General features: G+C 45.1%; 1 protein-coding gene across 16 annotated transcripts in view; it reads right to left on the reverse strand.

Moving 5' to 3' along the window:
• MAP3K4 (mitogen-activated protein kinase kinase kinase 4) overlaps positions 1-23,138 on the reverse strand; it is a 462,673-nt gene that overhangs the window by 59,643 nt on the left and 379,892 nt on the right. For all 16 annotated transcript variants that reach the window (XM_033937735.1, XM_033937734.1, XM_033937737.1 and 13 more), the window contains one exon: positions 8,543-8,613. In XM_033937735.1, coding sequence (XP_033793626.1) covers positions 8,543-8,613 — 71 coding nt within the window. The remainder of the gene's footprint in view (positions 1-8,542; positions 8,614-23,138) is intronic.

The following is a 23,138-nucleotide window of genomic DNA, read 5'->3' on the forward strand; positions in this document are numbered from 1 at the left end:
CTTCCTTTAGAACTCCCTTTATTCCATGGTCATCCAACGGCCCCACTGCTTCCTTCGCGGGTCGTTTCCCCTTAATGTAATCAAGTTCAAAGTTGAAGTAGGAATATCGAAGGGAAAGAGAATCACAGCAACAAATCTCAACTTCAAGAAAGGGAACTACGAAGCGATGAGGGTAATGGTAAGGAAGAAGCTTAGGTACAGCTCAAAGAAATGGCAGACTGTAAAGCAAGCCTGGTCTTTATTCAAGGATACGGTGAGCGAGGCGCAAAATCTGTATATCCCCAGATTCAGAAAAGGGCGCAAAAAGAGCCGAACAAAAGACCCGGCATGGATAACTAAAAAAGTGAAGAAAGCGATAGGTGATAAGAAGAATTCATTCAAGAAATGGAAAAAGGGTAAAACCGAGGAGAAGTGGAAAGAACACAGGGAGTATCAAAAAGAATGTCACCTCGTGGTTAGAAAAGCAAAAAGAGAATATGAAGAGAGGCTAGCTAGGGAAGCATGAAATTTCAAACCGTTCTTTAGATACATTAAAGGGAAGCAGCCAGCTAGGGATTAGGTGGGACCGTTGGATGACAGAGATAGGAAGGGTGTGGCGAAGGAGGAGAAAGAAGTGCCAGAAAGACTAAGCACATTCTTTTCGTCAGTATTTACAAATGAGGACACATCCAACATACCGGAACCTGAACAAATCTTCAAAGGAGAACAAGAAGAAAAATTAACATCCATGGAAGTAAACCTTGAAGACGTACATAGGCAGTTAGAAAAATAAAAAACTGACTAATCATCAGGCCCGGAGAGAATCCACCTAGGTTTCTAAAAGAGCTTAAGGAGTAAATAGCAGAACTACTACAGCAAGTTTGTAATCTATCCCTGAAAACAGGCGTGATCCCGGAGGATTGGAAGATAGCCAACATTACGCCCATCTTTAAAAAGGGATCAAGAGGTGACCCGGGGAACTACAGACCAGTAAGTCTGACCTCAGTTCCAGGGAAAATGGCGGAAGCACTGATAAAAGATACCATCGAGGAGCATCTAGAAAGGAATAAACTTATGAAAACAAGCCAACATGGCTTCTGCAAGGGAAGATCATGCCTAACAAACTTATTGCACTTCTTCGAAGGAATTAACAAACGGATGGACAAAGGGGACCCCAATGACATCGTATACTTAGACTTCCAAAAAGCCTTTGACAAGGTACCCCATGAACGCCTACTTCGGAAACTGAAGAACCATGGGGTGGAAGAAGACGTACACAGATGGATCAAGAATTGGTTAGCAGGTAAGAAACAGAGGGTAGGAGTGAAGGGCCACTACTCGGATTGGAGGAGGGTCATGAATGGTGTTCCGCAGGGGTCGGTGCTCGGACCGCAGCTATTCAATGTATTCATAAATGATCTAGAAACAGGGACGAAGTGCGAAGTAATAAAATTCGCAGACGACACCAAACTATTTAGTGGGGCTAGGACTATAGAGGACTGCGAAGGTTTACAAAGGGACCTGAACAAACTAGGGGAGTGGGCGATGAGATGGCAAATGAAGTTTAATGTAGACAAATGTAAAGTCTTGCACATAGGAAACAGAAACCCGAGATACATCTACACGGTGGGAGGACTGTTATTGAGTGAGAGTACCCAAGGAAGGTACTTGGGGGTAATAGTCGACAAGACAATGAAGCCGTCAGCGCAGTGCGCAACGGCCACTAAGAAAGCAAATGGAATACTAGGTATAATCAAGAAGGTATTACAACCAAAACGAAAGAAGTTATCCTGCTGTTGTATCGGGCGATGGTAGAAACATAGAAAATGATGGCAGAAAAGGGCCATAGCCCATCAAGACTGCCCACTCTATCAACCCTCCCCAAGCTGCCCTCCTCTACGCTACCCTCGTATGGATCTGACCCTCTACGCTACCCTCGTAGGGATCCATCGTGGGCATCCCATTTATTCTTAAAATCTTGTATGCTGCTGGATACGATCACCTGTTCCGGGAGTTCGTTCCAATGGTCTACCACTCTTTCTGTGAAGAAGTACTTCCTAGTATCCCCATGAAATTTCCCCCCCCCTGATTTTCAGTGGATGTCCCCTTGTGGACGAGGGTCCTTTTAGAAGGAAAACGTCGTCTTCCACCTCTATGCGACCAGTGATGTACTTAAATGTCTCTATCATATCTCCCCTCTCCCTGCGTTCTTCGAGAGAGTATAGCCGCAACTTGTGCAGCCTGTCTTCGTACGAGAAATCCTTGAGCCCCAGGATCATCCTGGTGGCCATTCGCTGAACCGACTCAACTCTCAGCACATCCTTACGGTAGTGTGGCCTCCAGAATTACTCCAGATGAGGTCTCACCATGCTTCTGTACAATGGCATTATGACCTCTGGCTTCCGGCTAACAAAGCTTCTACGGATACAGCCCAGCATTGTCTAGACTTGGATGTAGCCTTCTCCACTTGATTGGCTGATTTCTTGTCTCCACTAATGATCAACCCCAAATCACGCTCTGCTGTAGTCCTAGCCCACATCTGAAGTACTGCGTCCAATATTGGTCGCCATACCTGAAAAAGGATATGGCAATACTCGAGAGGGTTCAGAAGAGAGCGGTATGTTTGATAAAAGGTATGGAAAACCTTTCATACGCCAAAAGATTGAAGAAACTGGGGCTCTATTCCCGGGAGAAGCGGAGACTTAGAGGGGACATGATAGAGACTTACAAGATCCTGAAGGGCATAGAGAAAGTGGAGAGGGATAGATTCTTCAAACTTTCGAAAACTACAAGAACGAGAGGCCATTTGGAAAAATTAAGAGGGGACAGGTTCAGAACCAATGCTAGAAAGTTCTTCTTCACCCAACGGGTGGTGGACACCTGGAATGCGCTTCCAGAGGGTGTGATAGGACAAGGTACGGTATTGGAGTTCAAGAAGGGTTTGGACAATTTTCTGAAGGAAAAGGGGATAGAGGGTTACTATACAGGTCCTGGACCTGGTGGGGCCCCTGCGTGAGTAGACTGCTTGGCATGATGGACCTCTGATCTGACCCAGCAGAGGCACTTATATTCTTATGTATCAAAAGAACGGCTTGAAGTTTTTCGCCTCCTTGGCTATTTTTTCCTCGTGGTCTCTTTTGGCCCCTTTTACTGCCTTGATGTTTACTGCGTTGATGTTTGTGCATATTCCAGTTTTCGTGCGTTTTTGACCTTTTCCATTCCTTAAATGAAGTTTTCTTGTCTCTGATCGCTTCCTTCACCTCTACAGTGAGCCACACCAGTTCCTTGTTCTTTTTCCTCTTGGATCCTTTGTTGATACGCGGTATATGTAGATTTTGCGCCTCGGTGACTGTGTCCTTAAAAAGGGACCAAGCTTGCTCTAGCGTTTTTACAGTGCTTATCCTCTTCTTAATCTTCTTCCCCACCATGAGTTTCATCCCTTTGTAATTTCCCTTTTGGAAGTTCAGCGCCGTGGCCGTCGTTCTGGACCAGGTTGCTGCAGATCATATTGTGATCACTGCTTCCCAGTGTCCCCTCTACTTCTACACCTTGTACCAGTCCTCGTAGTCCATTCAGAATTAAGTCCAGAATTGCATTTCCTCTTGTATTTTCCTTGACAAATTGTTCCAGAAAGCAATCGCCTACAGCATCCAGGAACTCGGTCTCCCTAGTGCAGCCAGATGTGCCTAGGTTTCAGTCTATCTCCGGATAGTTGAAGTCACCCATGATAACTGCGTTGCCTCCCTTGCAATTGCATTTAATCTCGTCCGTCATTTCTCCATCAATTTCTTCGGACTGCCCTGGGGGTCGGTAGTAGATGCCAATCTTTGTTTCCAGTCCATTTGTTCCCGGAATTTTGACCCATAGAGACTCTAATTTATCCGTCAGTTGTGGCGTGTTCTCTCCAGTAGATTCAATTCCCTCTTTGATGTATATGGCAATGCCAACACCTTTTTGAACCACTCTGTCTCTGCGGTATAGCTTGTATCCCAGTAGTAGTGTCCCAGACGTTTTCCTCAGTCCACCATGTTTCCGTGATTCTGATGATGTCAACGTTATCTTTTTGTGCCATAGCTTCTAATTTACCCATCTTATTCCTTAGGCTCCTTGCGTTCGTGTACATACACTTGAATTTGCGCCTGTACCTTTCTTGCATCAATATTAATATTCTATGCAAGCTAGCCCACTGATTGATGTTCTATCATCCCACAAAAAAATAGCTCCTACCAACCTGCAAAATTTGACAGGTCAGGCAAGACCTGTTGGTAGACAGGCCTGCCTGTTGGTTTTTCTTTTTTTTGGTATATATATTGTGATTGTGTTACATATGCACAATATCTGTCCCATAAAAAAAAAAGAATAAAAAAGCCTCCCCTCCCTCGATGATGACCTGGCACTGGGAACCCTACCCCCAGTGAAAATCGGCAGGAGGTATGCTCATTTCCTCCTACCATGGCGACCCCCCACACACACATACACAAGAGAAGATTAGCAGGAGGGATGCCAACTCCCTCCTGCCAACAGAGGCCCCCTACACAAACAAAAAATGGCAGGAAATGCCCATTCCCTCCAGTCAGGTGAAGTCTTCTCCCCCTCCCAGCGGTAGCAAAAAGGGCAGGAGGAATGCCCCCCTGTGCCAGATGCACCACTTCCTCTGAACCATCCCATTCCTTCTCCCTTCACCTCCAAAAAAGGGCAGGAGGGATGCTCACTCCCTCCTGCCACCCAATGCTCCCCCGAACCCCTCTGTACCTTTGTGAGAAGTTGAGAGTAGGAGGGATGCTCCCCTTGGGAGGGGCATTAGGCATCTGAGCCAATCAGGGCCCTAGGCCCCTCTCCTTGAATCACATGATGAACTAGGGAGGTAGAGGCCTGCCATTTTGGACTGGCAGGCCTCAGACCAGTAGGGACCAAGCATTGCTCCTACTCTCAACTTCTCAAAAAGGTATAGGGAAAAGAGCTCGGGGTGTGTGGGGAGGCTCAGGGGAGCAACCGGTGGCTGGAGGAAGTGGGCATCCTTCCTGCCTTTTTGGGGGGAGAGGAAGGGAGGGGATGGTTCACAAGGGGGCCTCTGTTAGTAGAAGGGAGTGGGCATCTCTTCTACCAATTTTTGCTGCCACAGGATGGTGCCAGTTTGGGCTGGGGGGTTCTTTGGTGAGGGCCGTCATTGTATGGGGGGAGGAAAGCACGTGTCAGTCACTCTCAGAGCAACTGATCAGACAAGGATTACCAGAAACCTCTGTGCAAATAATTTGCATGGAGGTTTGTTGGTGAATCAATTGCAGTTCCAGTCAGCTTAAAAAAAAAAAAAATCGGCCCTCTGTGATTCACACGGTCTTAACGACAGTGTTTTCTGCATCTAGCCCTAAGAGGATTCACCCCAATCATTTGCTTCCCAGTGCATACTACAAATGTGAAAACATCTGATGGAACAAAAGACATTACATTACATTAGGGACTTCTATTCCGCCTATATCTTGCAGTTCAAGACGGATTACAAAAGAGCTAACTAGACATTTCCAGTGAAGTTACAACAGTGTGTTTCTTCACTACCTATTTGTTATACACAATTAAACAACAAGCTGGATATGGCTCTTACTGGTTTGGTTCACTGACCTATTTAGCTCATTAGCCTGAAAAACTAGCTTCATCTTGAGGCACAACTTTGCTTTTTTGTTTTGTGTATATATCTATATCTATACATATACACACATACACATTTATAGGCATGCATTATCTATCTATATAATACACACACAGATCTCTCTCTTGAGGGAAACTGAGTTAATGTATATAGAATAAATAAACACAAATAAACAGTATATGTGTGTATTTTTTATATACCTACATATATATATCTAAATCTATCTATCTATATCTATCTATCTATCTATATACTAGTGTTTTAGCCCGTTACATTAATGGGTGCTAGAGTAGATGTCTGTCTGTTTTTTTTAAATTTGTCTTTCTCTCCTTGGATGCTGTCTGTCTGTCTGTCATTCTTTCTGTCTGTGTTTCTCCCTGGCCCCTTGTCTGTCTATCTTTATTTCTAACTCTATCCTCTTCCCTCTATCCTGTATGTGCCCTTTTTTCTTTCTCCTCCCCACTTCCTTCCAACGTCTGCTCCCCCTGTCCCTCAGACTTCCATTCAGCGGCTGTCCCTCCTCTCCCCCACACTTCCATTCAGTGTCTGTCTCCCTCTCTCTACCCCTTCCATCTACTGTTCACCCTCTGTCTTGCCCCTTCCATTTACTGCCCTCTCTTCTCTTTCCATCCAGTGACCACCCTCTCTCTCTCTCTGTTCCATATGCCATGTCCTCCTTCCTTTCCCCTTGGTCTGTCATACCTTCCTCCTTCCCTCCATGCCCTGCCATCTCTTCTTCCCTCCAAGCCATTCTCTCCCCTCTGCTCCCTTTCCTCCTTGAACTTCATCGGGCAGCAGCAGCAGCATTCACAATTCATTGCTGTTGCTGGCTTCAGGTCTTCCTCTCTGTCTTCATGAAAACAGGAAGTAGGCAGGACCCGCCAGAGAGGAAGGCCTGAAGCCGGCAACAGCAGCGAATTGTAAACGCTGCTGCTGCCCAAAGAACAAAGGCCTTGAAGCACCCAAGGCAGACCCCTTCTCTCCACTCCCAGCCCAACCCCCGCTGACTCTCCTATATCTCCCTCCCATGCGACCCTCCCAGCGAGTGACCTTAAAAACAAACTTCTCTCCAGCGTTGGCAGCCGCAGCACCTAAACAGGCTGCTTTGAGGCTTTCTCCTGCCGTTGAGTTCCTCTGTCGCGTCATTGATGACGTCATCAGTGACGCGAAAAAGGGAGAGTTAGCGGGTCCCGGGCGAGGATGCTGCCACTTAGTGAGTGAGGGGAGGAGTCAAAGCATGCATGCGCACTCTTGCCGGCCACAGACATATGGATCACGAACACGCCGGTAAGAGTGCGCATGCGCGCTTAGGGTTTTATTATAGTAGATATCTATACACAGGCATATTATTTAATTCATTTTATTCTATTTACTCAAGTAGTTTTCCAAACTCTATGTCCCTCTGTCTTTTGAGGAAAACTATCTGAAGAGATGCATTCTAGATAGAGTAGACAAAAATAAACAGTGCCTACACCACAATGCAGTCAAACCTCGGTCTGCGAGTAACGCGGTTTGCGAGTGTTTTGCAAGACGAGCAGAACATTCTCGCAAATCTTGCCTCGCAAACTGAGCATTGACTCAATATGCAAGCCCCCACCCCCGAGAATCGGTATTGCCCCCCTGCCTGCCCAAACTCTTACCGTGATCGGAGAGAGCCAGAAGGCTTTGAGCATGTGCAGATGCTCAAGGCCCAGAAGATCACCGGCAGGCTCTTTTGGCACCGTAATGTCCTGTGGGTTAGTGCTGTTTGCTGGTGCCCGATTGCGGTAAGGGTGCGGGCAGCCAGTTCTCGGGGGTCAGGTGGGCGAAGCCGATTCCAGGGGGTGGGGTGGAAGCGTGCCAGTGGCCTGGGGGTGGGTGTCTTTTTGATATATGGAACGAATTGCCCTCGATTTCATTCATTCCTAAGGGGAAGTTGCTTTGATATACGAGCACTTTGGTTTACGAACATGCTTCTGGAACGAATTATGCTCGCAAAACAAGGTTCCACTGTAGTTCGTTTAAGAATAGCAGGCACTCATGCTTCAAAATATTTCCCAGTTTTACTCTGTCTCTTGATTAGCAGACTTGGAGGGCTGCAAAAGTTGTATAATAATTAATATGAAATGTGCAAGAAATACAGTTCTTGTACTACCTAGAAATTATGAGGCAGAACCACCTACTATCACCACTAAGGACCAATATGGTTTAAATGACAAATATTACCAATATGCTTATGCTCTGAGTTTTGTCCATCTCTGTAAGGTGATAATGCCAAAGTATAGACATATGACAGAGATGGACTAATTTACATGACATGACACAATGAGAATTTTGTTTTACATATTTAAATACATTGCTTGTGAAGGTGTCTCTCGAGAAGAAGTGTTTCAGTTTAATCTTGAAACATCCCCATTAAGGACAGCTTTTCTCACCAGGGAGAGTGTGGCACAGTGGTTAAAGCTATACCCTAAGCACCCTGAGTTATGGGTTCAAACTCACGCTGCTCCTTGTAAACCTGAGCAAGTCACTTAATCCCACCATTGCCCCAGGTATATTAGATAGATTGTGAACCCACCAGGACAGACAGGGAAAAATGCTTGAATACCTAAATAAATTCATTTAAACCGTTCTGAGTTCCTTAGGAAACTGGTATAGAAAATTGAATGAATGAATGAATCCTTAAGTGGCTCTCAACCCAGTTCTCAGAATTTAACAATTTAATCTGGTTTTCATAATTTCTACAAACAATATGCCAAGTCTACCCCAGCATATTCCAAATGAGTAACCACACTGGCCAGGATGGTCTTGAAGGACCCAGTTGAAAATCACTGCCCTAATTGGTTGATATTATAGAACAATGTATGTTGTTTCCTTAGTGTACCTTTGGCTACCTTAATAAGCACCGATTCTTTTTAGAGCATGTGACATTCTACTCACTTCTTTCATAGCCATTAGCTCACCGGTATCCACATTAATACATGTATAGACTTTCCCATACTGGCCTTCACCTGAAAATTAGAAATAATGATTTAAAGGATAACATAAACAAAATGTAATGCAGTAATGAGCAATCTACAGGTCCCAGGCAATAATTCCACTATTCCTCTAGCAGACAATAGTTTTTCAGTGGTCTTGTTTAAATGATCTTTCATTATGCTCTTTGGTTCAGCTAAGCAAAGTAACCTAAGTCATACTTAAACTTCAAACCAGGCTAGCAATTTTGGCAGCATTTTTAACCTCTACTTATAAGACCTTTGAACATAGGAATTGCCATACTAGGACAGACCAAAGGTCCATCAAGTCCAGGACCCTGTTTCCAACGGTGGCCAACACAGGTCCCAAGTACCTAGCTAGATCCCAAGTAATAAAACAGATTTTATGCTGCTTATCCTAGGAATAAGCAGTGGATTTCCCCAAGCCATCTCAATAATGGCCTATGGACTTCTCTTTTAGGAAATTATCCAAAACTTAAAAAAAAAACCAACCCCTAAGCTAACTGATTTCACCATATTCTCCGGCAACGAATTCCAGAGTTTAATTACACGGTGTGTGAAGAAATATTTTCTCCGGTTGTTTTAAATATACTACTTAGTAGCTTCACTTGTTCTGTCCAAAATGATGTTCATATAAACGCATAAAAACATTGTCTTACGAAACAAGATCCTGTCCACTCCATCCCCCCTCCCACCCTCCATATAGCAATCCAAACAACGAATGCTACCAAATGTTACTCTCTTTCCAGAAACAGGAAGGTTTTAAGATTTCTCCAGCATGTCAAATTCCTCCTTTCCTGATGTAATAGCAGTTTCATACTATTCTACCCCAGTAGGACCACAACTGGAAAAAAATATATATTATGGATCTGCACTCCATCTCCTTCCTTGAGGATATGTGCAATACAGCACCCTGACTAGATGATAGCTTGATTTATTATGGCCTAAGGAGGATATCTTCTTACATAAGTACCCCCCTCTTCCATAAAACATGAAAGATCAGTGTTATCACTGTTAATTGTGCTGGTATTAGTAACCAGTGTAACTGGACTAATAATGGCCTAGCAGAAAACCATTTTGAGACACTCAGAATTGCTTGTATAATCAAATTTTTGTGCTGCTTATAGATGATGTAGATGAAATTAGATCTTGTTTGCTAATTTTCTTTCTTTTAATCCTTCCAGACTGGCACAGATGGATAGGTTTACGCAGGTGAAGACTGAGAACAAACTGAACTGTAGCAGTAGTACATGCAGTCCCCTTGAGATTAATCTACAAACAGCCAAGAAGGAACACTACTAAACTAAACAATAAAATCTTTTTTTTTTTAACTACCAACTTCTGGAGGAAGAATAAAACAGGTAACCAACACTTAAAACCACAGTTTGCCAGCTAAACCAGTTGAACCAGATGACACTGCTCTTCTAGGAAAGTAATATTCCCCAATAAACCGGAAGATACAAAAACTTACTCAGTGTCACCACAAAAAACAAAGGGCGGATTCTGTGCTGATCTGGAGGTACTAAAAGAAAGAAAATTAGCAGGTAAGATTTAATTTCTCCTCCTTTAGTGTCCCTCCAGACCTGCACAGATGGATGGGATGTACTAAAACAGTGCCCATCATGGATGAGAGCCCCAAAGGACCGCAAGAAGAACTCGTTCACCAAATACAGCATCCCAACATGCCTGAACATGCCTGGTAGTGAAGCACAAGACCAAACAGGAGCTTTACAAATATCCACTGGGGGCACAAGAGAATTCTCTGCCCAGGAGGTCACCTGACTGCGAGTAGAATGAGTCTTGAGAAAGTCCGGGAATGATTTCTTCTAAAGAAGATATAATGTAGCAATAACTTCCTTGATCCAGTGCACAATAGAAGCCTTAGCAGCATCTTCCCCCTTATGCCTGCCTGCGAGCAACACAAAAAGGTGATCCGTTTGCCTGAACTTGAGTCCTCTTCAGGTAAGCATGGAGAATTCTACAGACATCCAACTTGTGCAACTGTTTCTGAACTAGTGCAACTGAATGAACTAGCTCTATTAAAACCAAAAAACAGAATTTGCAGGCCATCTGACAAATGGTTCAACACCGAACTTCTACAACTAAAAAGGCAATGCAGACATCTCAAAAGAGCCTGGAAAAAACAGAACGAAAACAAACCAAAGTCGCATGGAGAAGCCTAATCAAACAATACAAGTTCAAACTTAAGGAAAAACGGAAAGCCTACTATTCTAAACTAGTTGGCACCGAAGCCCCTGACACAAAAATGCTCTTCTAACTAGTAAAGAACCGCACTGACACCAAGCCTCTCTTTGCCACTCAAGGAAACAACCCACCAACAGCCTCCCAACTAGCAGACCACTACAAAAGTAAAATCACCACAATCAGATCCACCTTCAATAACTCACCAACCTACTCGATGAGATAATAACAAAACCTACTATAGAAGAAGCCACAGCAGCCGACAGGACCTGGACCAACTTCCCACTAGTTCAATGGTCTGACATGGACCGTTTCTACAAAAAATACAGCAAAGCATCATGCGACCTGAATAAATATCCCTCATATCTCCTAACAAGCGCTACTCCTAAATTCAGAGCTAACCTCATGCAATGGATTCAAACCACCCTCACGGATGGTCAATTCCCACTTGAACTAGGTGAGATTATAATCACCCCACTACTGAAAGATCTCAAAGGCCCAATAGATACCCCCTCCAACTATAGACCCATTGCTTCAATCCCTATATATGTTAAATAGAAGGTCTAGTAGCACAATACCTCACCAACTACCTAGAAGACCATAACATACTTCACCCCTCTCAATCAGGATTCAGAACCTGCTATAGTACAGAGACATTATTAGCAACACTACTAGACACAGCCCGACAGCACCTCAGTAAAGGAAGAAGGATGTTGCTAATCCAACTCAATCTCTCTGCTGCATTCGACCTGGTAGACCACACCATACTACTTCAGATACTAGACGCCATAGGAATCTCAGGAGGGGTATCCAACTGGTTCCAAGGATTCCTAAAAACAAGAACATACAGAGTTAAGTCAAACGACCATAATTCAGACCCCTGGTCTAACCCCTGTGGAGTCCCACAAGGATCACCACTGTCACCCATGCTCTTCAACCTCTTCATAGCCTCCCTGGGCACCACTCTAGATACCCTAAACGTAACATCTTTCAGCTACGCAGATGATATAACCATACTCCTTCCCTTCGACACCCAAAACCCCACCTCGTTAGGCAATCTAAAAACAACACTGGAAGCAGTGGAAGAATGGATGCTAAACCACAAACTGAAGCTGATAAAACCCCATCCATAACAGAATTAGAAATAAACATCACCAAATACCCCATACAGCCCTCCCTCAAAATCCTTGGAGTGTCGATAGATAGATGCTGCACAATGCAGGTCCAAATCAACAAAACTACTCAAAAAGCATTTTTCACCATGTGCAACCTACAAAAAATAAGAAAATTCTTCGACAAAGATCATTACAAGATCATAGTTCAATCCCTTGTTCTAGGACTAATGGACTACTGCAACATCCTATACCTACCATGCCCTACAAACTTGATAAACCAACTACAGACCATTCAAAATACAGCCCTCAGACTGATCTATTCACTCAGAAAATTCAACCATATCACCAGTGCCTACTTAGACTCACACTGGCTACTGATACGAGCCCGAATCCAATTCAAATTTTACTGTCTACGGAACTGCACCCACCTACCTAAACAACTGTCTAAACCGTAACCGCACATTTAGACTAAGAAGAACCCAAACCCTATTCTCCTACTCACCACTCAAGGGAACACAGCGCGAGAAGATGTATGACAGCCGCCTAGCAACACAAGCAGCAAAGCTGGACCCTTCCATCTCCAACCTGCTGACAACTACAAGTGACTTTAAATCATTTCGAAAAGAAATCAAAACTCTGCTATTCAAAAAATCTATACAGCCTTCTCATCCCCCCTCCCCCTTATCCTCATAGAAACATAGAAGCATAGAAGATGACGGCAGAAAAGGGCTACAGCCCATCAAGTCTGCCCACTCTGCTTACTCACCCCCTGTCTATGCCCTAATGACTCAATTTCCTTATCTTGACCCTCGTAGGGATCCCACATGGGTATCCCATTTATTCTTAAAGTCTGGCACGCTGTCTGCCTCGATCACCTGCACTGGAAGCTTGTTCCAATGATCAACCACTCTCTCTGTGTAGAAATACTTTCTGGTGTCGCCATGAAATTTTCCGCCCCTGAGTTTGAGCGGGTGCCCTCTTGTGGCCGAGGGTCCCTTGAGAAAGAAAATATCATCTTCCACTTCGACACGTCCCGTGAGGTACTTAAATGTTTCGATCATGTCTCCCCTCTCCCTACGTTCCTCAAGAGTGTAGAGCTGCAATTTGTTCAGTCTCTCTTCGTATGAGACACCCTTGAGCCCCGAGATCATCCTGGTGGCCGACCGTTGAACCGATTCAATTCTGCGCACATCTTTACTGTAATGTGGCCTCCAGAATTGCACACAGTACTCCAGATGAGGTCTCACCATGGCCCTGTACAACGGCATTATGACTTCAGGCTTTCGGCTGACGAAACTTCTATTGATACAACCCAATATCTGCCTTGCCTTAGATGAAGCCTTCTCCACTTGATTGGCAGTTTTCATGTCTGCACTGATGATTACTCCTAAATCTCGTTCTGCTGAAGTCCTAGTTAAAGTTTCTCCGTTCAAGAAGTACGTCCTGCATGGATTTCCGCTTCCGAGGTGCATGACCTTACATTTCTTAGCATTGAAGCCTAGCTGCCAGGTTGAGGACCAACTTTCCAATGTAAGCAGGTCCTGCGCCATATAATTCTGTAAACTGCATTCACTTACTATATTAAATAGTTTGGCGTCATCGGCGAATAGTGTTATTTTACCTTGAAGCCCTTGAGTCAGATCCCCTATGAATATGTTGAAAAGGAGTGGACCCAGGACCGAGCCCTGCAGCACTCCACTGGTCACTTCCGATGTTTTAGAGAGGGTACCATTAACCACCACCCTCTGAAGTCTGCCACTCAGCCAATCATTGACCCATGCAGTTAGTGTCTCTCCTAACCCCATCGATTCCATCTTGCTTAGCAGCCTGCGGTGTGGGACACTGTCAAAAGCTTTACTGAAGTCCAGATACACGACGTCCAAAGACTCTCCCAAGTCCAACTTTCTTGTTACCCAGTCAAAGAAGTTGATGAGATTGGATTGGCAGGACCTACCCTTGGTGAATCCATGCTGACTGGGATCCCGAAGATTCCCTTCATTCAAGATCGTGTCCAATTTGCTTTTAATTAGTGTTTCCATGAGTTTGCAAACTATTGATGTGAGACTCACAGGTCTATAATTCGCAGCCTCTGCCCTGCAACCCTTTTTATGCAGAGGAACGACATTAGCTAATTTCCAGTCCAGGGGAACTTTCCCCTTACTTAGGGAGAGATTGAATAGCTCAGCCAAAGGTTTCGCCAGGACATCGCTCAATTCTCTGAGCACTCTTGGGTGCAAATTGTCTGGTCCCATGGCTTTGTTCACCTTGAGTCTTGCCAGTTCACTGTAAACTTCACCTGGTGTGAACTCAAAATTCTGAAACGGGTCTTCTGTGCTTTGTGTTGCCTTCAACTGCGGACCGTGTCCCGGTGCTTCACAGGTGAAGACTGAGCAGAAGTATTCATTCAGTAGTTCGGCTTTATCGGAATCTGCTTCCACGTAACTTCCATCCGGTCTTCTAAGGCGTACTATCCCGCCTGTGTTCCTTTTTCTGTCACTAATATACCTGAAGAAGGATTTGTCCCCCTTTTTAATGTTTTTTGCCAGAATTTCTTCCACTCGAAGTTTTGCCTCCCTAACTGCCATTTTGACCGCTGTAGACCTGGTCCTATATTCTACTTTTGCCTCTCTTTTCTCCGTGCGCTTGTAGGAGAGAAACGCTTTTTTCTTCTCCTTAATGAGGTGCGAGATCTCCGCGGTGAACCATTGGGGTTTATTGTTTCTTTGTCATTTATTTACTGATTTTATGAAGCGGCTAGTTGCTTCATGTATGGTTGATTTCAGTGTTATCCACTTAGCTTCTACATCATCGGTCTCCGCTTGGTCCTGCAGCGTCTGATGGACGAAATCTCCCATGAGTGCGAAGTCTGTGCCCCGGAAATTGAGTACCTTTGTTTTCGTGTTTGATCTAGGGAAGCCTTTCCTAAGGTTGAACCATACTATGTTGTGGTCGCTGGAGGCTAGCTTATCTCCTACTGAGACCTCTGAGACGCTTTCCAAGTTGGTGAGTTGGTCGAGGATCGCCTGGGCCCTAGTGGGCTCTGTTACCATTTGTTTGAGACGTGCTCTCTTTATGGAGGTTAAGAGCCTCCTGCTATCGCTGGTTGTCGCTGAAAATGAGTTCCAGTCTGCATCAGGCATATTGAAGTCCCCTAGCAGTACAGCTTCTCCTCGTAGAGTGATATTCTCTATGTCTTCAATTAATTCTGCGTCCATGTCTTCCAGTTGTCTTGGGGGTCTGTATACCACACCTAGATACAGGCATTTTTCTCTGCTTCTTGCCAGGTTTACCCAGAGGGACTCCCTGGTGTACTTGACATCTGTGATCCTGGTGGTTTTGATGTCTTCTTTAATGTATAGAGCTACCCCCCTCCTAACCTGCCCTCTCTGTCCTGACGAAGTAGATTGTAGCCCGGTATAGCCATATCCCACCCATGTGAGTCCGTGAACCAAGTTTCAGATATTGCCATCTAGGTCGGCATTCCTTATTTCAGCCTCTAATTCTAGAATTTTGTTACCTAAACTGTGTGCATTGACATACATGGCCCTCCATATCTTGTGTTTGCTAAGTCCCTGTGAGGCGTATCCTACCCGAGTCGGTGTGACTCCCAAAGAACTGTTTGCAATGTTGGTACTTACCTTGGACATGGAAGCGGAGTTTCGACTCACCTCATCAGGATAATTCCTTTCTGCACTAATATGTGAATGGGTACCCTCCTCCTTGCAAGTTTCCAGCTGACCTACAATCCCTCTACTAATATCTCCTCAATGACTTATCAATTAACCTAACCTATACTGCATCCTCCCTACAAGTAAACCTCAATTCTCCATCATTCCTTCTATCTCTCACCATTGCCTCTACTATGTAACCGACCCCTAAATTGTAACTTCCTGGAAATGTCCAGCTATCTTATACTGTAATCCTCTTAGAATTGCAAGGTACAGGCGGGATAAAAGTCACTAATGTAATGTAATGTTTCTGCTCCAAATATCCCTCCCGACTATCGAATACTGGGAAGGAAACTGTCTGATACACATGAAAAGTGGCAAGAACTTTTGGAAGAAAGGAAGGAACGGGTTGCAGAACTACACGCTTCCTTGACAATTCCAAGAAAGGAGCTCAACAAGAAAAAGCTTGTAACTCCAACACGCATCTCACTGAAGTAATTGCAACAAGAAACACCTCCTTCAAGGTAAGGTCTTTCATTGTACAAGGGCTCAAATGGAGGCTGAAACAGCAACAACAGGACAAAATTGAGATTCCAGGCTGAAACCAAAGAGTGTATTGGTGGTTGAAACAACTTTACAGCTCTCAAGAAATGGATGACATCAGGAAGAGAAGACAACCATCGTCCTTGCAGGAAACACCCCATGAGTGGAACACCAAGATCCTAAGAGAGTAGATAACACCTTATCTAGATATCACCTTCTGTTTAGGTGCTCCCATTCAAGATCCAAGCCATAAAACAAAAGGGACCCAGATCAAACATGAGCATGGGACCCTGAGTCAGAAAGTTGTCCGAAAGGGGCAGAAGGGGCCCTGTGATAAGGACACCTCAGCCACTCTGGAACCACCAGAATCAAGCTGCCTGTGTACAGCACAATGCAAACTACTGTGACATTTCCGCTCCCCGAGACGGTCATATCAGAGTGAAAACCCGGTCTCAGTCTCTTACTCGAGACCAGACTCTCCCTGAAAAGGATCAGGAAGAAGATCCTGAAAGCCCAGCTGCCTATCCTGAGTCTTCTAGCCTAGAGCAGTGCCCTGAGTATAGGTTAACTGCCCGGCCCAGAAAAGCTTCCAGTCACACTAAGGGGTTTAATCAAGCTCCCAGTGATATTCTACCCTGTAGCCTGAGGGGGACCCCAAGAACATACAAGCTAGGCACACAAACACCCAGTGTAGGGCGTGGCCCTAAGCCTGTTAAGCAGCTCTCCAGAGCATTAAAGGAGGCTGCCCAAGAGAGTCTGGGAGAGAGAGTTCTCCGGGCCAGGAGAAGGCCAGACCTCACTCCAGAGCCAATGGAGTGTGAGGCTCCAATGCCTCAGGAACCAGCAGAGCAGCTGGATACACCAGAAAGCATGGACCTGGATGAAGGGTGTATGCTGGAGACCGTTATGGAAGAAGCCATGGATGTGGGCTTGGCAACTTTCCACTAAACACTGCAGGTACGAGGCTGTACACGAATAATAGTGGAGAGGAGTTTTTGGCAGAACTGTTTTGATTGTTTGTGCTGTAAAAACAAGCTTAGAGCAGTGCTGCACCAGCTTGATTGGATTGCTACATTGCAGCTGTGCAGGAGCTCAAGAGAAGCCCAAAGGACTGTGAGCTAATCAGGGCTGGAAATTTAGGAGCCTGCAGTAAGGCTTCAGTTTTTGTCTTTTGTTTTTGCTTAAAGTTTACTTTATATGCAAGACTGTAAATACCTGGTGAAGAAACTGGACTGTGTTGGTTAGTAAGCCCAGGACTCCAGCTCAAGGCTGGATAAGTGCTTAAGAGACTAATTGTGCAGTGTTTTTCAGAGACTGTGTGATCAGGTAGAGCAAGCCCTAAAACCTGGACTGGAAGCATACCTGATAGAAAGCTTGCTGTGCTTTCACTGGACTGGGGTGAAAGTTAAAAGTCTTTTTGTTTTCTGTTTTCTTTCTTTTTGCCCTTGTTTGGGGAGAAAGGAAACTTGGACTATAATAATAGCTGATATGATTTATGTGGCAAGTGACTAATTAAACTTTTCACATTATTTTGTTCAACTTGACTCACGGTGCTTTATTTTTAGCAAAGCCCAAGATAGTGAGACACCAGTGAGGTCTCCCCCTTTGGGAGCCACGTCAGGAGTGTGCTACCCTCTACCGGAGGTCTTCTTAACTTTACCAAGACCCCGGCAGGTGACACTACTACTCTGCCCATCAGAGGCCACGGAGGAAAGACATACAGAAGGCCGTCAATCGGCAGCACTACACTAGAGCATTCAGCCCCTTGGTCTTAAAATCCCTATGCCGACTGAAGAACCACTTCACTTTGGCATTGAAACATAAGAACATAAGCAATGCCTCCGCTGGGTCAGGCCTGAGGTCCATCGTGCCCAGCAGTCCGCTCACGCGGCGGCCCAACAGGTCCAGGACATATGGCCATGAGATCAACTTGTAGGTAGATTTATGGGTATACCAAATTAGTGCTACATAAACAAGTCATGTGCATATCTAGTTTCTAGGGCAACCCATAAAATACTTCCACGGATTCGTTATCTTTGCCAGTTTATAGTAAGACAGAGACCAAAGCTATATGAAATATTTTTATTATAGATACAAAAATATAATTCACAAGCCAGCAGTAAATAATAACTAATTATTGTTCACAATATCTCTGAATACATACATATATCTCATTACATAATTATTACACAATAATCCCTAAGTAAATGAGTAAATACAACTAATTCTTACACATTAGATAATTCCTTATAATGATAATTCTTGATTAGCAGCAATATAAGATTAGCTTATCACCAAGGGACCTTAACTCTCCTTATCTTAAAACAATAGAATTTTATCTAGCCCAGCTGATAGGATAGAAACATAGAAAATGACGACAGAATAGGGCCATAGCCCATCAAGTCTGCCCACTCTAATGACCCACCCCCCTGACTTTACATCCCTAGATAATTCCTTACTCTCACCTCTTTAAGGTTATGCCTCCTCAGAACATGGAGATGGAATTCGTCCATTTCCTTCAGCACAGATGTGAAAATTCCTTCAAGTTAGATAGGGCAGTTTGTCACTGGAGCAAGTGGTAAAAGTTCCTTATGTGATGTATAAACCAGATCCGTTTCAAAAGCAGTTCTTTGTTTTCACCCTCATCCAAGAGCTAAGTCAAAAGAGGTACTTATCAGTTTTAAATTATTATAGAAGGTGTGAAGAGAAACTTATGCTAAGATTCAAGCTTCCTTACATCCCAGCATAGACTGCTCATTAATTAGACCTTCTCCTTAGTTTTCATCAGATGACCTCCCTAGGACCAATCCAGAAACAACATTCCAATTAATAGCCTTTCTGTGTATTCGTGTACCGGTCTTGAGAGAGAGGCACCTCAGTAGATAAGAGACACATACCGATCAGAGCAGCTCATACCTCCTCCAACTTTCTCAGGAGCTGAGCCGGGGAGATGTCCTTGACTGAAGAAACATATAGTTCTTGTAAACAAGCCCAGAATGCACCCGGCAGGCAGCAAAGATGATTTTTCTTGCAGAAGATGGTTCATGCTTCTTGACATCAGTGAGAGAGGCCTAACCTTAGGTGTGAGGAAGGAATCACCCCTACAAACCCCACAACCAAACTATCAGCTGACCCCACGACTAATCAAAGGCCTCCACTATTAGATACCACTCGAAAAATTGCGAGCCATGGAATCGAGGGTGAAATACTCACGTGGATAAAAAACTGGTTGGTGGATAGGAAACAGAAAGTGGGGGTAAATGGACAATACTCAGACTGGAAAAGCATCACGTGGAATGCCACAGGGTTCAGTGCTTGGACCTGTGCTCTTCAACATATTTATAAACGACCTGGAAATTGGTACGAGCGAGGTGATTAAGTTTGCAGATGATACGAAGTTATTCAGAGTAGTGAAGACACAGAAGGATTGTGAAGACCTGCAACATGACATAAACACGCTCAAGAAATGGGCTGCAAATGAGGTTTAACGTGGATAAGTGTAAGGTGATGCATGTCAGTAACAAAAATCTTACACACGAATACAGGATGTCTGGTGCAGTACTCAGAGAGATTTCCCAGGAACGAGACTTGGGAGTACTGGTCGACAAATCAATAAAGCTGTCCGCGCAATGTGCGATGGTGGCGAAAAGGGCAAACAGAATGCCAGGAATGATTAAAAAGGGGTCATGAACAGATTGGAGAAGGTTATCATGCTGCTGTACTGGGACATGCTATGCCCCACCTGGAATACTGAATCCAGCACTGGTCGCCGTACATGAAGAAGGACACAGTACTACTCGAAAGGGTCCAGAGAAGAGCGACTAAAATGGTTAAGGGGCTGGAGGAGTTGCCGTACAGTGAGAGATTAGAGAAACTGGGCCTCGTCTCACTTGAAAAAAGGAGATTAAGCGGGGACATGATCGAAACATTCAAGATAATGAAGGGAATAGACTTAGTAGATAAAGACAGGTTGTTCACCCTCTCCAAGGTAGAGAGAACGAGAGGGAACTCCTTAAAGTTAAAAGGGGATAGATTCCATACACACATAAGGAAGTTCTTCTTCACTCAGAGAGTGGTAGAAAACTGGAACGCTCTGCCTGAGGCTGTTATAGGGGAAAACACCCTCCAGGGATTCAAGACAAAGTTAGACATGTTCCTGCTAAACCAGAACGGACACAGGTAAGGCAGTTAGGGCACTGGTCTTTGACCTAAGATCCACTGCGGGAGTGGACTGCTGGGCACGATGGACCACTGGTCTGACCCAGCAGTGGCAATTCTTATGTTCTTATGCTCTTATGATCTAGCACATGACAACTGAGAAAATCTGCCTAGATATTCTCTACTCCCGGTATATGGGATACTGAGAGGTTGTGCAGGTGATTCTTCATTCAATCCATGAAGAGTACTATCTTCTGAGCCACTAACCAACTCTTGGTTCCTCCATGTCGATTGATGTAGGCCAATGCCCTGGCATTGTCAGAGAGGATTTGCACTCTGAGGGCGCCCACTGGCCCTGAACAGGGCCGGTCATACACACCACTCCCCAGCCTTTGAGACTCGCATCCATAGACAAAATCACCCAATCTAAGATTTAAAGGGGAAGGTCCCTGGAAAGCAAGAAGAGTCGCAACCACCGTGCAAGACTGTTCCGGGCCAGTCATCCAGGACAGGGGTGCATGTAATGGGTCCTGTTGGGGATTCCATCGCGAATGCAGAGCATCCTGCAGCAGCTGCACACGGACTCTGGCCCAAGGAACCAACTGACTGTTGCCACTATGGTCCCCAGAATCTGAAGGTACTGTCATGCTTTCAGAACCAGAGTGGCCAGAAGGTCCATGACAACCTGTAAAAGCTTCTCTTGATGGGAGACAGGCAGGAACACATTGTTCTGTCCTGTGTGAAACCAAACTTTCAGGTATTCCAGATCCTGTGTCGTTAAGCTGATCATCCAAGCCCAGGCGCTACAGCAACTGCATAACCTGTTGAACTGCCTGACACCCCTTGGACAGCAAGGGAGCTCTGATCAACCAGTTATCCAGATGGCTAAAGCAGGACACCCAGGGTGCAGAGATGGGCCACCACCATCACTTTGGTGAAGGTCCAAGGTGCCGTCCCTAATCCAAAGAGCAGCGCTGCAAACTGGAAATGTTGCCCCAGAACCGCAGATACTTCTGATGGATCGGGAAAATGGGAATGTGAAGATACACCTCCATCAGATCCAGGGAGGCAAGGAACTCCCCAGGCGCCACCGTCAGATCCAGAGAGGCAAGAAACTCCCCTGGCGCCACCGTCAGATCCAGAGAGGCAAGAAACTCCCTTGGCGCCACCGATACTATTACTGAGTGCACCGTCTCCATGCGGAAGCGAGGAACTTTCAGCACCGCATTGACCACCTTGAGATCCAAAATTGGTCTGTAATCGTCAGATCCTGTCTTTGGAATGATGAAGTATATAGAGTATCTCCCAGAGCCCGAGTCTCGCTCTGGCACGGGTTTGATGGCCGCAATATCCAAAAGTCTGCGGACTGTGGCCTTCTCGGGGTGGTCGGGAGGTGATGGCCTGCCATTTCACCAGAAAAGCCCTGATGCATGGAGGAGACATTAGCCTAGCATCAGAACTGTTTCTTAGTAGAAGTTGCCAGCTAATTTGCCACAGACTGCTGATGGCGAGACCCGCTGAAGTGCGGTCTGGCAGATGAAGAGGACAGTTGTCCCATGGAGGGACCCAGTATGGACAAGAACACCAGAAGGAACGAAAATTAGAATGTCCAGAACTCCTAAAAGGCAATGCCTTGGGTTTACGATCCTGAACTCTGGCCATAAAGTCATCCAGACCCTGGCTGAATAGGAGATGACCCTTGAAGGGCAACCAGCTCAATGTAGCTTTAGAAGATGAATCACCAGACCACTGCTGGATCTAGAGCATTCTGCGAGCTGAAACAGAATAGGCACCAAGTTTGGTGAAAACTTTCAAGATGTCATACAAGGCATCAGCCATGTAATCCACTCCAGAGATGAGATAATCCAAATCATGAAGCACCACATTATCAGGATCATGGCGCAGCTTGGATTGGCACGTCTGAGCCACGAAAGAGGAGGCCGATGCTGCTTTAACAACAGCCATGCTGAATCAAACATTTAAGGATAAAATCCATGCATTGGTCCTAGACATCCTTCGCTGGGGAGAGATGTGCGCTTGGTGACCTGCGCCACTGAAGAATCCACCTTTGGGGAAGTTAAATCCATCCGTCATGGGATAAAGCTGCGCCATGGCTCAAGCATATTCAAGGGACCCTAAGAATCTTCATCAGTGACGCGGCAGCAAAGGAAAGGCTCCAGTGGGGAAGGCAGCAAAGCAGCCTGTTCAGTGCTGCCGCTGCTGCTGTTTGGAGCGGAGGTATGTCGGCCTCATGGTGGGAGGGTCGATGGGGTTCTGCTGAGTGGGATGGGAGTGAGAGATGGAAAGATGCTGTGCAGGGGGATGGGATGGTGGGGTCGTCGGGGTTCTTCTGCACAGGGGGATGGGTTGGCAGCATCATCGGGGTTCTGCAAGATCAGGGCTCCCACTGATTCTGCATTATAGTAAGTTGTATAATTTCTATTACGATATTATAACTTAATAATAATATTAATGTAATGTATATTGTGTATAAAACTGCCCTACGAACCCGCCTTGAATCCTCCCCCCACCACCTTTACCGGTCCATGGAAAAAATTGCTTCTATAAAAGTGATCCTTGGTGTCAAAAAGGTTGGGGACCACTGCTTTAGATGACATGGAATGGAATATGGCTGAAGCAAAATTAAATGGCTCAATTGCGAGGGAAAAAGGTACAGCTCACCTGAGAAAAAGATGATGCTACTTGGCCAGTGCTAAGAAGGCCCTCGGAGCTGTAAAAAATAAGAGAATCTGGAAAAATACTCAACTGCAAAAGTACAACATATTAACCTCTGCTGCACATACTAAAATATGCATGTATTTAAAAACCTATGCTTTATATAACTTAAAACCTA

Source organism: Geotrypetes seraphini, chromosome 3 (assembly GCF_902459505.1).
Source record: "Geotrypetes seraphini chromosome 3, aGeoSer1.1, whole genome shotgun sequence".
Classification (NCBI taxonomy): domain Eukaryota; kingdom Metazoa; phylum Chordata; class Amphibia; order Gymnophiona; family Dermophiidae; genus Geotrypetes; species Geotrypetes seraphini.